This window comes from Rhopalosiphum maidis, chromosome 2, assembly GCF_003676215.2.
Source record: "Rhopalosiphum maidis isolate BTI-1 chromosome 2, ASM367621v3, whole genome shotgun sequence".
NCBI classification, from domain to species: Eukaryota; Metazoa; Arthropoda; class Insecta; order Hemiptera; family Aphididae; genus Rhopalosiphum; species Rhopalosiphum maidis.
Window position 1 is genome coordinate 50555571 of NC_040878.1, and position 16935 is coordinate 50572505.

General features: G+C 23.2%; 2 protein-coding genes across 3 annotated transcripts; both read left to right on the forward strand.

The window, feature by feature from the left end:
- Positions 1-1191: 1191 nt before the first annotated feature.
- On the forward strand, positions 1192-16440 carry LOC113553126. 2 transcript variants are annotated; one of them, XM_026956291.1, is made up of 30 exons: positions 1192-1242; positions 1349-1628; positions 1686-1799; positions 2089-2172; positions 2245-2447; positions 2532-2700; positions 2795-2973; positions 4330-4570; positions 5176-5385; positions 5643-5828; positions 6222-6395; positions 6463-6598; positions 6673-6867; positions 6938-7181; positions 9863-10020; positions 10100-10209; positions 10288-10414; positions 11338-11540; positions 11615-11772; positions 11863-11956; positions 12028-12118; positions 12182-12314; positions 13095-13264; positions 13334-13528; positions 14236-14453; positions 14537-14741; positions 15518-15711; positions 15773-15907; positions 15992-16112; positions 16179-16440. In XM_026956291.1, exons 1-30 carry the CDS (start codon positions 1235-1237, stop codon positions 16409-16411), a joined length of 4968 nt encoding a protein of 1655 aa, XP_026812092.1. In that variant the 5' UTR covers positions 1192-1234; the 3' UTR covers positions 16412-16440. The 2 variants fall into 2 exon arrangements, with proteins under 2 accessions (XP_026812092.1, XP_026812093.1); XM_026956292.1 differs by having other exon boundaries at positions 16191-16440.
- LOC113553127 (enoyl-CoA hydratase, mitochondrial) lies at positions 8112-9425 on the forward strand. The gene has a single exon (XM_026956293.1). It carries the CDS (start codon positions 8439-8441, stop codon positions 9315-9317), a length of 879 nt encoding a protein of 292 aa, XP_026812094.1. The 5' UTR covers positions 8112-8438; the 3' UTR covers positions 9318-9425.
- Positions 16441-16935: the final 495 nt, after the last annotated feature.

Consider the following 16935-nt stretch of genomic DNA (forward strand, 5'->3'; position numbering starts at 1 on the left):
GTTTATTTTTCTGCAAATTTTAATATTTTGTTTTCATTAATCTCATGATTTTTAATATTTTTTCTAGTTTTGAGAAAAATTGTGAATTATTTAACACCATATAAGTGTCAATGCTATCAAACATGTAGTCTGCGGGATAATAATAACAAAAATGATTTTAAAACTAAAAAAAAATACCTATTAAAAATCACAATGCTAATGAAAAATGTTAAAACATTAAAATTTTCAGAAAAATAAACTACAAAATTTTCGATGTTTTTAAAAATTATTTTTTTTTTTTAAGATAAATATACATTCTATACTATTTAGCATAATAACTCATAAGTATAGGTGAACAGAGAAGATTATTATGTAATATTTATTGAAACAAAAGCTTATTCCAAAATTGTTGCTTCTATATTTGTTCTAGACATTCATGTAAATTTTTTTTTACACACATTATCTGTTTCGATACATATTGTTAAAATCCAATAAACATTTTATTCCAAATTCCAATGATATTTGTTCCAGTAAATGAAAACTTTGTTCCTATGTACTCTTGTAACTTTTTCAAATTACATTTGGCTTATAAAAACTATTTGGAAATTTGGAATAAACTTTTTTTGGGACAAATATCTATTGGAATTAATAATTGTGGAACATGAAATACGACCCCACTTTTTACCGTTTTGGACAATATCACACAGTGTCTGTAGCACGGCCATGAACATTAGAGAATGTTCATGAGCACGGCTATAACTGCTTATAATGCTTATCTATAATAGAGGTATATGATAAGAACAAATCCGTTAATATTGAAATTGAAGATATTAGATACATTTAATAATTCATCCAAGAATGTTAATACTGAATTAGTGTATAGTGATAAGTACTAAAAAATAACATATTTAAATTTCAAAACAAAATAAGTTCTCTTTATTAATCTACTTAGTACAATGTTTAAATTTTAAAGTTCTATTAAACATTTTAAATCTGATTATAAAATAATATCTTTATCACGATACATTGATGACTAGTTAGTTTTAATTGAAGTACTTAGATGTATCTAATTATTCACTTTAATATTTTATTATTGATTTAATTTAATTCAAATATACAATATTTTTGTATATAAATATACACTTGTATAAGTATTAATTTTACTGTACTAGGTAGTGATAATTATGTTTTGTATTTTGTAAATTAATAAGAAATCATTGAAAAATAATTGAGTTTTAATTTCATAAGCTTCAAAATGTCAACGTAAGAATATTTAATTATGTTAATATGATATCTATATAAAAATATTCCCATTGTATTCTACAAGTTATATTTAATTGCTTAAAAGTACAATTTTGTTTTTTATTAGTGAGTGGTCCAGTAATAGTGGTTTAATAGTTGGTACAGAAGATTATAAAAATGTATCTAGCAATTTAGATGAATACTCAGATTTTTCTTATGATTACTCAAATGGTATGGATTGGCATTTCCCTGTTGTTGATTTATGTCAAGATAGCCGATGGTTATTGTTTGAAAATAATTTTTCTTTAAATGAACCATCTGTTTTGGAGATTTGTTATATGTTTAAAAACAAAATTCAATGTGAATTTCAAACAGAAATATTTTTACAGCATCCATTAATTATTCAGGTAATTAAATTTTAAGTTTATTTACTTCTCAACATTAATTTTCAATTATAATTACAGAAATTAATTAAATGGCTGAATGAAAACAAAGAAAAAGACTTGATACTGGAATGTCTAAGTTATTTGGTAGAAAAATTAATAATAAGACACCACGAATGTACTACTGGTTTGTGTGTAAGTTTATTTTTTAAAAAGTTAAACGAGTTTTTGTACACAACCAAATAGAAATCTATTAAATACAATACAACTAAATAAAATAACTTATATTTATTATAAATTATATTTGTAGTGTTTAATAGGTCTCATATGCATAAATATTTGGTTCTAATAATAGATTAAATTATTTGTAAATTATGTATGTGTTATATGTGCATATCTACATTTCCTTCTTTTAAATAGCTTTTTTTAGTTTATTTTTATTTTATCAAATTGTATCAGATTTAAACATTATTTGTTTTTTCAGGAAAATAATGAAAGTATTAATTCCAATTACGGTTCTAATTCTCAAATATCAATAAGAGACACTATTAGTGAATCTTCAACTAACGTTAGTAATTTTTTATTTTATCTAACGTATTTGTTTTGATAATATTTTTTTAATCATGTCACGCATTTTTAGGATGAAATTTCACGTTGGGGTATTGCCAAATTTTGTGTCATACTGATGCCTGTACTTTTGAAACATATTAGTTTTAATAGTGGCGGAGCTTACTCTTTGTTTATGTCTAGCATGCATCTTTTATCCTCTATATCTAATAATTGTAATGTTAAGTTTTACTTAGAATTAGTGTTTTCTGATCATACAATCAAAAATATACTCTTGTAAGTATTAATAATAACATTAAAACATGTATAAAAAAAAAAAGAATTATATTTAATTTTATATTAACCACACTTATTTTTTAGAAATGAACCTCTATCTTCACTTAAGTTTTTAATTATTGCCAAAGAAATATTAAAACATGGTTCACTTAACAATCAATTTAAAATACTAATTTGTAACATACTTAAACAACCCTATTGGATTCATCTTTATCCAGAATTATACTACCAATTGTATGAAAAAGTTATTAATGTGAGTTATTATTATAACAATTAATTAGTTTTTTTTTTTAATTATAATCTAACCGAATGTATTATGTATCCTAAATTTATTTTCTTTATTTTAGGAAGAATTATTAGAACAACAAATAATCAAAAGGGTTAACGATGCATATATTTTATCATCTAATAGGAACTTGGATATTAAACAATATGCATATTTATTTAGAAGTTCATTACCTATTATATGTTTCTATAAACAATTTACTATAATTGATAAATTCATTACAAACACGTGTAAATATGCGTAAGTTATATAAAATATACATATGTTTTAAATGGCTAGTGGAGAAGGTAATTTAGAGGTTCTAAAATATTCTAATTTAGTAAAAAAAATATGTGAATATCTACATTTAAAGAAATGAATTACAACTGAAAAATAATAATTTATTGTATCAAGGTTTTTTAACAGGTTTTCTGTAAAAAATTCCTGTTTCTCCAATTATTTTGAATCCCAAAAATACCTATTAGATACATTTTGTTTTGAAACTAACCTAAATTGGAAACTGAAGCATTTATACTGCTCAATTGCTCAAAAGGACAGACCAAACTAAAATGAAATAAACACTTCATAATAAAACCAATAAATACATAACTCCACTTCAGAATCTAAAATAAGTAAAACTATATCAGTGCCATGTATTTATTTTTCATTTTGGAACTAAAAATATAATGTATACAGTGTACATATAATATTATGTTAATGTTATTGTTTATTTTTTAAGAGTGTTGTATAGCAAATATTAGTTTCCCTCAAATACAATAATTATCAACTACTGGTTCTCAAATATATTTACCAATCTTTAGATCAATAATAAACTATTCAATCAAACCTTTTTATTGAAAATTAAACTTTTTTCAACAATAAAAAATGCAATATATTTATTACAAAAATTATCTACCTATTTAAGATAAATGTGTGATGAGTTGGGAGTTATTACAAACATAATTTAAAAAATGAGATTTAGAAGATATTTAATGTTTATATAAAATTAAAATAAACTTATATGACACTAATGACAGTAATAAGAAAATGTTAATTCTATACTAATTATTTAGATAATTTTCTAATTGTATAAATTTTATTTCACATTATTTTGTACACTAAAGTACATATCTGCTAATGTGTTAGACTACTGTGTTTTGCACTAGCATTATGTTTAGCTTTATATATTTTGTTTGTGTTGTTTAAAAAAATAAAGTTTGGTCTTTAGGGTAAAATTTAATGAATCATATAACAGGTATTATTAAAATTTTCATAAGTTCAAAATTGTTATTAAAAACAATATAGACATTTTTTTTGTAATAAATCTAGTAAAAGTGCATTTTGTTATTTTTAATTAGGTATAGTAGATCCTATTGATTTTATCATGAAATTTTTCTGATAATTTATTTTGAGAGCACTTTTCATTTATTGAAATAATTTATGGAACTAGAAAAATAATTCTCGGTATCATTTAATAAATAACATATTTTATTATACTTTATGTCTTTATTTAAAAATAATATACTTTAAATTTAAGGTTAAGTTACTTATTTTAAAATTATCTATTCAAAGCTAAGACTACAATTTTGTTAATATTATTTTTATTATCCTCTTTAGAAATTTGACAGAAACAACAGATAATGAAAAAGAATACAGCAACATTTTAGTCAGTTTACTTTCTTTTAAATCTGTTGATATTGTATTATACACATACTTAGCACTTAATAATACAATGAAGAAAATGTTTAATCATTTAAACCTTGAATCTAAAAAAATTGACCGGCTTATAAACAGTTTACTGTGTACCAATGTGTTGAATGAAATAATATGTTTTGGCTGTAATAATTCAAATGAACAGGTATTTTAGTATATTTTTAAAATATTAATATTAAAAAAAAGGGTTTGCTGGCACTTGGGCGCGAGACTTTTAGGCGCAATGACAATTTGGTGCAAGATAATTGAGTGTGAATATCAATATTATTTAAAATTAATGTAAAATGTAAATAAATAATAATAGATGAATTTAAAGTATAAATTCTAGATTTTATTGCAGTATCTGTACCAAAGGTTTTTAAACTTTTATTGAAAACGGCACAATGTGCTTTTCAAAACATTTTCATAGTGCACTGTGACCTTTCTTTATTTTTTTGCATTAAATTAGATTACAAAATTGTTTAAAATTAGAATTACATTATCAAATTGGAAATGGGCGCTTGATAGACATTACAAATTTTTATAATTGTAAATACATTTTATTACTTACTAAAATTGTGTAAATTTTATAATACTACCTACCTAAATATTGAATTAAAGCAAAATATTCTTAACTAGATATTGTATAATTAAAATTTGAATTAAATAATAAACGTTCTTATGCCCAAATGTATGGCGCTCAATTGTCTAGAACCCAATTTTTTGCGCTCAAGTGTTGTACAACCAAAATAAAGTCGTTTTTGTTTATAGATAAATCAATCAGCATCAGAAATTATAGAACAAATAATAAAAAGCAAGAACATAATAAATATTAATCAATGGAAATGTTTTTTAAATAATTTAGCTCCAATCTTCCCTGTATTATATTGTTATGCTAACCAAACATCTACTCTGGGCCAAGTTGTTTTGGATTTGTTTGATCCTGATCAAGCAGAGAAATTAAATATTTCAAAATTAGTGGTATATTATAATTATAAATTTATATTTTTTTTTATGATATATATTTTGAGTAAATTTTTGGCATTAAATATTTTTATTTTATGTTATTGTTTGTTTTAACTTAACTAAAACAAAAATAAAAAAAATAATTCAAAGCATAATTTGTACTACTTGGTATCTTGTAATGCTTAAATCAATGTCAAATGTATCAGTTGTTTTAAAAGATTTGCTATCATAGTACAAAATATCACATTTATATAAATAAATTTAATTTTTAGCTACTTCATTCAACAATTGCAATGTTATTCAGCAAAGATAATGAATCTCGAGTTGAAGCAAATAATAGAATTACTTGGATTTTTAAAACATCTCTAAATAAAAACATTAAACTACCAAATGATATTTTTGTAATGGAAGTTGATGAAGTAAATGAACAAGTAGACAAACCCATTGGTGAATATAATGTATGTAAATAGATGTTTCCTTATTTCATGTTTAAAATGATACAGTGATGGCTAGTGAGGAACAATTAATAATTACAGTACATACCACATACATTTATCAATATGTCATATTTGTTACCTACAGAAACGTTGCGGATTTATACTAACTATCCATATTACATGTACCTGAATTAATATTATTAATTATATATTGATTGCTTGCAAAATTTATATTTGAAACCTTTTTTTAGATATTTGGTTTACCCGAAAATATTATAATATCTGACTGATATTATGTTATTTTTAGTTGTACTTAAATAATATTTTAAATTTAATATTTTAATAAGACATGAGCCGTCACTGTTATTGTTATTAAGATCACGAGTATGATTTATAATTGTAAATATTTTTTAGGAAAAAGATTTAGATGATATGATAGATTTAATTTCTAATGAATCTTCAAGTCATCAAACTATTAAATGTGCTTTATACAAAATATCAGTAATACTTGAATATGATCATCTTCAACAACATTTTATTCATAATGGAGGAATGGATATTATATTAAATTTACTTAAATCATCAAAAGTATTTATTACTATTTAATTTTTATGATTTGCTTAGTTATCTATTAATCTCATAAAATATTTTTTAGATGTTTGTTAATGAACGTGGATTGTTAATTGCATTATTAAAATTAACTTTATGTTTCGCAAAGAAAAAAGAATTAATTATTAATGATCATAATTCATTAGCAAATAATATTGAAATACAACTACAATTAATCTCTGGTACATCAACTATAAATTATAATAGTATAATGTATTATGTACATTTATACTTATATCATTTTTATGTATTTTAGTTCTGTCTGATTTTTATGAAATTCCACTTGTAAAACAATATGTGTTTCAAATTTTTTTTTATTGTGTTTTCAAACAATATTTAACGTACTTTGGTGAAATACCAAAAGTAGTTGAGAATAAAATAAATACTCCTATTAAATTCAATAAATATTACCATACAACTAATAATTCTGATGATACAATGTTATTTTCAAGTAAGATTAAAAACTAAATATTTGATCAACTTTATTTGAATTAATATATTTTATTCATTTTGTATTTTAGAAATTAAAGAGAACCACAATTGTATGGAAGTTTTAATACTAACATGGCATTTAAAGCATCATGATAGTATTGATGTTTTTTTGGAAAATGGCCTTACTACAAATGCTCAAAACCCTATACTCGACAATGTTTTCCAGAATTGTAGAAAAGCTTGTATTACATGGTCAGTTAAAAAATATTTGGTTGACTTAATTGCTGCCAAGTCACACCAAGTAGCATTGACCATTCTTGGTGATTTGAGGAGGTAATAATTTCACTTATTTTTTATTTATACAATAGTCTATAATTTTTTATTAAAATATATAATTAACAGTTTTTTGACCATATTAATAAATAATATAAATTAAACTAAAGAATAATATAAATTGTAGTTTATACATGATAATACAATAACTATAATCATTTAAACTTCCAATTTATTTATTTATTTTAATATATTTAATTTGTATTGCTTTTTATCTTGACATTAGTACACGTACTAACATTTTGCAAAGATAATAATTTTTATACTATTTAATGAGAATGTGAAAAAACTTAAGTTGAATGTGTTATAAATGTGTTATACAGCATATTAGCATTTATTCTCTGATGTAATATAAAACTAATGTTTATTTGGCTTTGAGGATTTTTAACAAATAGTGTCAGAATTTCATATTTAAGACTGATATTAAATCGTTTATAAATTTATAATCATATTAAACAACACATCCCACACAAAATATAAAAATTCAAAATTCAGAACTTATTATATACTACTTAGAAAGAAAAAACCCAAAAGATCAAAATAAAATTAATTAATCAAAGATGTTTCATAGAACGTTAACCGCATGAAAAAATATATTTTTAATTGTCTTGGTCAACCAGTGAATTTTCTTTATCATAATACACTTTTTCGAAACAAACGCTTCAGTGTATACTATTATAGAAAAAGTGTACACTTTTTGTCAAAACGAACAAAGCTATAGTGACTTAATTCAGTTTCAGATTCATATTTTTGTTACATACGTTTTTTTCCATATTTCAAGAAACATTTTCGATTACCTACACTGTAATTTCAGTCTTAACACTGCACTAATTGCACACATTTGATTCGTTATCAGTAATTTAGTTTTTTACTTAATTTTATTACTTTACTGACAATACTGTAGTCAAAGTATACTTGTCCATGCTCATTGCCCAAACCGGTACTCGGTAACATATCACATACCGTCAGGCATAACTGCATATCATTATATAAGTGTTTTAAGGACAATAAATAGTGTCTAAAAACAGTCCAAAGTCCGGAGTACGCAGTCGCTGGTCTACAGTTCTACGTTTGACTTTGAAAGATAGTCAATCATTGGCTATAGTTTATAGATAAAATAAATTTTTTTACGTGCAGTTCGTAGGAGCAGGAGGTCATAAGAAGTGATTTTTCTTGAAATTTTTAAAAATCTAAAGTTTCTCGAATTAATAAACGTCTTAAGTTCAATATAACTATTGTTAAATAATATTCTTCAAAATGGCAATTTTTATAAGATCGTCAATGTCTAAATCAAAATTGATTTTTTCGATGTCGAAAATTATTACACCTATAACTTCAATGAAGCTATCCACATGTAACTTGGAGTATATTATTACTGAAAAAGTTGGCGAGAAACAAAATGTTGGCCTTGTCAAACTCAATAGACCTAAAGCTTTGAATGCTTTATGTGATGGTTTGGTCACAGAATTAACTGAAGCTGTATCTGCTTATGATGCCGATGATTCAATTGGAGCTATTGTTGTCACTGGTAGTGATCGTGCATTTGCGGCTGGTGCTGATATTAAAGAAATGCTTGACAAGACTTATTCAACTAATCTAAAAACTGGTTTACTCAAGCAATGGGACAATCTGAGTAAATGCAAGAAACCAGTTATTGCTGCTGTAAATGGTTTTGCTCTGGGTGGTGGATGTGAATTAGCAATGATGTGCGATATAATCTATGCTGGAGAAAAAGCTAAATTTGGCCAACCTGAGATTGTAATTGGAACCATTCCTGGAGCTGGTGGTACTCAGCGTATGATACGTTCTTGTGGTAAAAGCTTTGCAATGGAGGTATGTTTATCTGGAAACCAGATTTCTGCTCAGGAAGCTTTATCTAGAGGATTAGTTAGTAAGGTGTTCCCACCAGAAAAGTTAGTTGAAGAGGCTATTAAATTGGCTGAAAAAATTAGTGAACATTCACCTTTAATTGTTGCATTGTGTAAAGAATCTGTAAATTATGCATATGAATCGAGTTTAAGCCAAGGCTTACAATTTGAAAAGAAGTCATTCTATGGAACTTTTGCAACAGATGACCGAAAGGAAGGAATGACTGCATTCATTGAAAAAAGAAAACCAAACTTTTCTAATAATTAATTATAAATGTAATTCTATTGTATATTTTTTTATACAATTATTGTTTACATTTAAATTTTAATGTATTGTTAATTTTTTATACAAAATATATCTACTATCTTTGTTCAATTTTTTTAATTTTTTCTTCCAACTATCACCTCTAAACTTAAAGAAGAATACAACTGTAGTTGTTTGTCAAGGAAATTTATTTATAATAGAATAAAAAATATTATATTATTTTTAATTATACCCTGCCAATAAAAGTTAAACTCTTATGAATTTTTAATTCACAAGATTGATAAAATTATAATAAAGTTATTTCATAACACAATAATTTTAAATGGATTTCATTTAAAATTAATAGATAAACATTGGTATTTTTTAATTTTATACAACTAAATTCACAAATATTATTTAAAATTTTACATTCTCTAAAATTCTATGATATTGAGAATTACACAAATTTAATTCTATTTATGTTTTACATATTATATATTATCCTTTAATAATTCAATATATTCTAAATATGTTAGTTTAATAAGTGTAAAATGTTGTTATTTCCCCAGATATTTAGAAGTAAGTGTAAATATTAAGCAATTTGAAGTAGATGAAGAACTATTAGAAACTGCGTTAAAAAAATTTTTGATATTGCCTCCAATTTTTTTAACTGATTTACAAACATTAATCGTTGTCTTAAAGCTACTTAATTTTGCATTAAAAAAAAGTATGTATATTTAAAATAAAATAATATAAACCTATTAATCCTAATAATTATACAATTTTTTTTTATATAATATTTCTAGGAGTTTTAATAAATAAATTAAATTGGGTTGCTGAAATAATGATGAAATCTGAATCTATGCATCATAATATGGCTGATGATTTTAAAAATGATGATAATTCAAAAAAATTGGTTTGTAATTAAAATAATATATGTAATATGCATTGTTTTTCTTAAAAATAAGTTAATTTTAATATTATTTTTTTCCAGTGTAATCAATTTTTTATTGAACTTTATGAAGTATATTGGCTTTGCCTAAAAAACTATAGTCATTTTTCAACATTAAATTTAACAAAATTGTTATTTGATCGATTAGAATCTACAAAACATGAAATTGGTATAAACATATTTACATCTATATATTTATTATTAATAATATAAATCTATTAAAGCTATATACAATAAAATTCACTGAACTCTTTTATATTTATTTATGTATTTATTCAAATTTTAAGTATATTGTAATTTATTTTATCATTTAAATTTAAAATTATATTTTCAAATCCTTAGATTTTACACCATTTAATGAATATCTTTCAATAATGAAAACTCATTTTTTGTTTATCAAGAATCATCCTTTTTATTATAAATTGTTCATGTATATAAATCAGAATTTTAATGTGTATTTTTACTGGTTTAAACTTAGTGATACTATTCCTTAGTAATGGTATTACATAAAATAAAAAATGTACATAATAATTTTTAATCTGCTAGTCTAGTGCACATTACATTTTTTTTTTTTGTTTTTACATTACATTCAGATAATTGTTAATAAATTATTTGTAATTACTATGTTTTTCAAATCATAACCTTAAACTTCTAAGGCTCTTATTCTTAATACATACAATTAAATAACTTATTTGCTTAGCAATTAATATAAAAATGATTGTTTCTATTATTTTTAAATCCCAAAAATTAGTCATTAGTCATTAGACTTAATAAATGTACACTTAAAGGAAAAAATGTGAATGAGCATACTGGTAAATCACTCAATATATATTTATAATTTATTTTTAAAATATTGCTTTACATTTTTCACTTGAAAGGTATTTCTTTTATGAACTATTAAATATTATTATCTTTAAAATAATGTTTCATAATTATTATTACTAAAACTGTTCAATATTAAATTGAAATACTTAATAAAAACGTTTATAAATGTTATAATACTCAGTAAATAAAATGTATTCATTATTTAAATAATTCTCAACAATTATTATTTGTTTGCATAGTACTAATAGTATACAATTTATTTTTCAGTTTTATTACAAGTTAATATGAAGTGTCTTACTTTATTAACGGAAAATACAAAACATATAGATAAAGACCTTGTAAAAATATATTTATCTCAATTTATTTCATTAAAAACAATAGTGACAAATAGTTCAAATGAAAAAAGTTTACAGCGAAGTTATTTAACTGTCCTGAACCACATCCTCCACCATACAATTTTAATACCAAATGTAAAATTAATATTTAATATATTGCTTTAATCCCAAGTTTAAAGCATAATATAACAATATAATTCTTCTAATAGATTGTTGAAGTATGGTGTATGTATGACTGGGAAACATGGACATGGTCAATGATACACAGTACTGATTCATTAGTACGAGCTCTAGTCTTTCAATTCTCTGCTGGCTTGGCTGTTATTGATATTCCAATATCACATAATTTAATTCACCTTGCGTTAAAGTATTTGTTTCAGTTGTTTTTAACACATTTAATACAATTATATATACTTGCTTATTACAGTTTATATTACAATTACAATTTATTTTTTAGTTATTTTTCTGAATCAAATTCCTTGGAAAATTGTATTGTTGCCGAGCAAGCGACTTTATTTTGTTCAAATCTATTTTGCTCTCCTAAGTTTAAAGTAATGTTTATTTTATTGCTTGATCAAAAACAATATATTTATTTGAAATAATGTTATTTTATTTTTTCTAGAGTTTATGCCACCAACACATTATTAAATTGGATTTTGATGCTTTTGTTCAAATTATTAATTTGTGTTCATATTACGACTATACCAAACCTGGTAAGTAAAATTTTCAAATGTTAATAAATTAATATAATGATTAATATAAAAAAATGTTTACAGATAAAAAATACTTTTTGACATCTCCTAAACTTGTGTCCAATATATGCTGTATGCTTTTCAATATGTTTACGTTGACAGAAGTAAATTTATATGAACTTGATCAACATAATCAATTTATACAAGCACTTTTTCTGTATGTATTTTGTATAGTATTAAGCTACTAAATATTTGATATTTGTTTAACTATTGTGAATAATTAAGAATGTATTTATAGTGATACACCTAAATTTCTTATCTTTTTTTTTCTTTTTAAGTAACTAATGATTTTCGTTATTAATCTATATATTGAAGGAACAGATGTTTTAGATTTTCCTCAGATCTTTAAACATAGGAGTAACTAGTCCTTTAAACTAAGGAGAAGGGGCTAAATTCCTAAAAATGTTTTATAGTACATTTTTTTTATTTAGATTAATATTTATACTTTTTCTATTGGTGTTTATAACTGACTTGAATAATTATTTGCTTATATGAAACATTATATTTTTTTATGTTGTAGGCAAAAATAAAGTTGATACTAACATGTTTTTAAGCACATGCATTTACCCAAAAATTCTGGGGGGACTGAAGCCCAGCTAAGCCGGGGGCCTCTAGTTACGCTATTGCAAAGAGTTGTTTTTTGTATATTATATCATTAGAAATTTTAATACATTTATGATTAAATTCAACTGCTTTATCAATTTTTATGATTTTTGTCAGAACTATGATTAGGCGGATTACCCTTCATCATTAATATACATATTTTATTTCATATTATAACATCAAGTGTCAAACTCTTTCAATTGACTTTTACAATAATTTTATATAATCCGCTAAGTTATGTATAAATATTTCTCTTAGTATCATATGTTTATGAACTACGAGTATAATAAAAATAAATTTAAATTAATAATTATATATTTATTTATTTCTATAGGTGCTTAAAAAAATATTTAACTCCTATGAGTATTGAAAAACCAAATATTATGGAGATGTGCGGTCGTATATGTTCCATTCTTACGCTTTTTGTACCTGTTAGCAACTATAATTTTGAAAATTTGTTAAATTCTTTAAATGCTATCTATGAAAGAATTAACACCAATTTAGGTAAATTAAACATGTTCACAAAAATGGATCTAGTTATTGAAAAATTGTAATATTTGTATGTTATTTTAGATCATTGTACAACTATGGTATGGAAATCATTATTTAAACTGACAACAATAGTAATACAATGTACAAATTATAAAACATTTGTTATAACAAATCATTTTATAACAGCATTATTAACTAGTATAACTTCGAAAAATAGAGATCTATGCATTGAAGCATTAAATGTTGTTTCTTTGGTATGTCCCCAACTATCTAAAAGTAAGTGAATAATTTTTGATATACCTATCTATAATCTTAAATTTTCTTGGGCATTTTTAGCTTCAAAAATGTGATTGCCTATTATATTCATTTTAAAATCAATTATTGCTATATTTTTTTTTCTTTTAATAAACTGTGATAAAACTTTAAATGTTTTAGTCTGATATATAATATAATGGTTAAAAAGTAATTTAATTTGAAACATTTGGAGTTGTGTTCTATAAAAAAAAAAATATAATTTTGTATAATAATAGTTTCTATTTGTAATATTAAATTATAAATTTTAGTATGATTTGTAAATTTCCTTATGTTTGCTTATTGTTTTAGGGAATTTTATTTATATTAATAACTTTTGGGTCCTACATTCTGCATTGCCAAATTAATTAACAACATTTGACGCAACAATAATTGTCTACCAATTATAAGTATTGTGTTTAACGCTACAATATTAAAAATAATTAAAATTTTAAACTCTTGAAATTGAAAATACTGAAAATTTACCTAGTTTTATTAATACTTTAATAAATAATAATATAAATAAAAATACAAAATGGTTATGAAGTTTAAATATATTTTACCCATTATTTTTCTAATACTCAATTGTAATAATAATTTAAAATTTTACACTTATATTAAGAGCTATATTCAATATAATTTTAATTTAAAATAAATACCTATTAAATATATTTTAATTTGATTTGATCTAGAATTTGTTCATCGTGTATGCAACATTTTAATTCGTACATTACTCTTGGAATGGCATCATACATTAAAACGAAAAATGTTATTAATTGCATTATCAAACATATTTCTCGAACACCCATCAACATATGAAACAGCAAGGCAGAACAATGTATTACCGTTCATCATTTCTAAATTGAAAATTATGCAGTTACAAGTTACTAAACAATTAAACCAAAAATCTGTATGTATAATGTATATATTATAAAATGTTCATCAATAATCATGTTAGCATTGAAAAAGTATATTATAAAAAAAAAATTTTAGAAAGTATTACAAAATGAATATTTGGAAATTATGAGATTTTGTTGTAATTTATTCCACGGATGCAATGATGCTAGAGAAGATGCTTCTGCTGAATTACCAGATTTAATTCATAAACTTTGGCCTATTATTGTTTCCAACCCTAAATCTGATATCTTGATTTGTACACTACAAATGCTAGTATCACTTACATCTTCATGCCCTTCTGGTAAATATTATGCTATTATTCACGTCCAAATATTTTTGCAAATTATTTATCAATTAATTTGTTAAAGTACACTAAAAAATTATTAAGTAATAAAATTAATTAAATAATATACAGGCTAATACTTATATCAAACAACACATATTATTTTAAAATCTATTACATTTTTTTCATAATTTCCATTTTAAATCAACATTTTTAATTATATTTTTGAATAAAAATATATATTTTTAACTTCATATTATTCTGAAGCAAAATATTTTTCATAGTATTTTGATGTATAAAAATCAAAATTCGGACTAATAGTCTATGAGTTATAAATATTTAAAGTTATTGTGAGCAGAGGAGTAGAAGACCAACATCTATAGTACCACTCCTTTCAGCTTATTAAAACTTTAAATACTTTCAACTCATAAACTAAATAGTTGAATTTTGATTTTTATATATCAAAATACTCCAAAAAATATCCTGTTTCAGAATATAAAATTAAAAATGAGTGTTCTCGTTCATAATATTAGTAAAAAAGCTTAAAAGAATATTTAAAAAATTTAATAAATTTTGAATTAATGAGTGTTGTTTAATAATATAATCACCCAGCACCTATATAAATAATTTAATTAAAAATGTGAAATAATTATTTAGTGTTAGCATTGCATTTTGACAATTTAAAACTAATTTTATTTTTAAAAATGTAATATAGCTCTTTTTCTAATAGTAAATAGATGCATGTACAAATATACATTATAATTTATGATTTAATGTATATATCTATGCTATAGCGTGCAGTGCAATGACAATGACTAGCAGTACACTAGGAGTCGATCCAAAAACAAAATGTACTTCATATTCATTATTTCATGAAATAATTTCATTATCCACTAATTTTCATTTGAATGAAGATATTTTGAATATAACTCTGCTGGTAATTGTAAACTGTTGTCAAGCTCAAGAATGTCGTGTAACAATTACAAAAGTATAGATTTAATTTATATTAATATATTATTTATTATACACATTTCATAACTTTTTTTCAGAGTAAACTATTGTCAAGCATCATGTTAGCTCTTAATATAAAAGACAAAAAACGTCCGATTAAAATTGAACAACAATGTTTAAAGTTTTTATTAGTTTTAACAAGCTACAATGACGGACAAATACATCTTTTAAAGGTGAAAAACAATTGATTTTTTAGTGTATTATTTAAGAATAATATATTTATTGTCTTCATTAATGTTACATAAATACTTATATAGGTGGACTATGCTTTGGATACTTTAGTAGATCTTCTAAAATCAAATTATATAAATGATTCTTTAGCTATATTGAGAAACTTGTGTTTTAATGGACAAAACCGTGTAGTTATTTTGTCATCAGGTAATACACTATGAATACAATTTATAATATGAAATAAATGAATCTATATTTTATTGTCATATCTAGATGTGTTTTTAGATGGAATTAAAACTTTGTTAGAAACTGGAAATCTAACTAATCAAAATTATAAAGATATTAGTTTAGCCATATGGTCAATTGCATGCAACAATCAAAAAGCTCGTCTTCAACTACGTCATTGGGGTATTGATAAATATTTTGAGAAATCTTCTGATTTATTAATATGTAATGACGAAACACAAAATATTATTAACTGTACCTATCAAATTTTAAAAAGCTAAACTAAATATTTACCAATTAGTAAGTTAAAGTTATAATATATGTATACACACATTTAATATAACATTAAATCTACTATTAAGTTACTTTTTAATTATTTAAAAATGTGTTATTTTAATGTATTTTTTAATCAAAATTTTGTATTATATTTTATATTAGTATAATAATATTCTTCATTTTAATATCAAAAAGTTGTGGCATACTTTTTAGATACCTACTTCTTTCTTCCTTACTTTTTACTTAGTACACAAGTACACAACTACAATAGTTGAACTATTATTGATATATATAATACAAAAATAAAAAACCATTGATCATATACTCATGTGCAAGGTTGGGCTATAATTGTATTTTAATATTTCCACTAATAAGAGGATGTAGTACCAGCATGTGTTGTCTCCGTTTTACACACATGCGACATAGCAAATTTTCGTTCACCAGTTCCAATATTGTGCTGTTAGTTTTGATATTAGGGTGAATTGACCTATTATAAAATTCAAAGGTAAGATTATTATCCAGGGCCCCA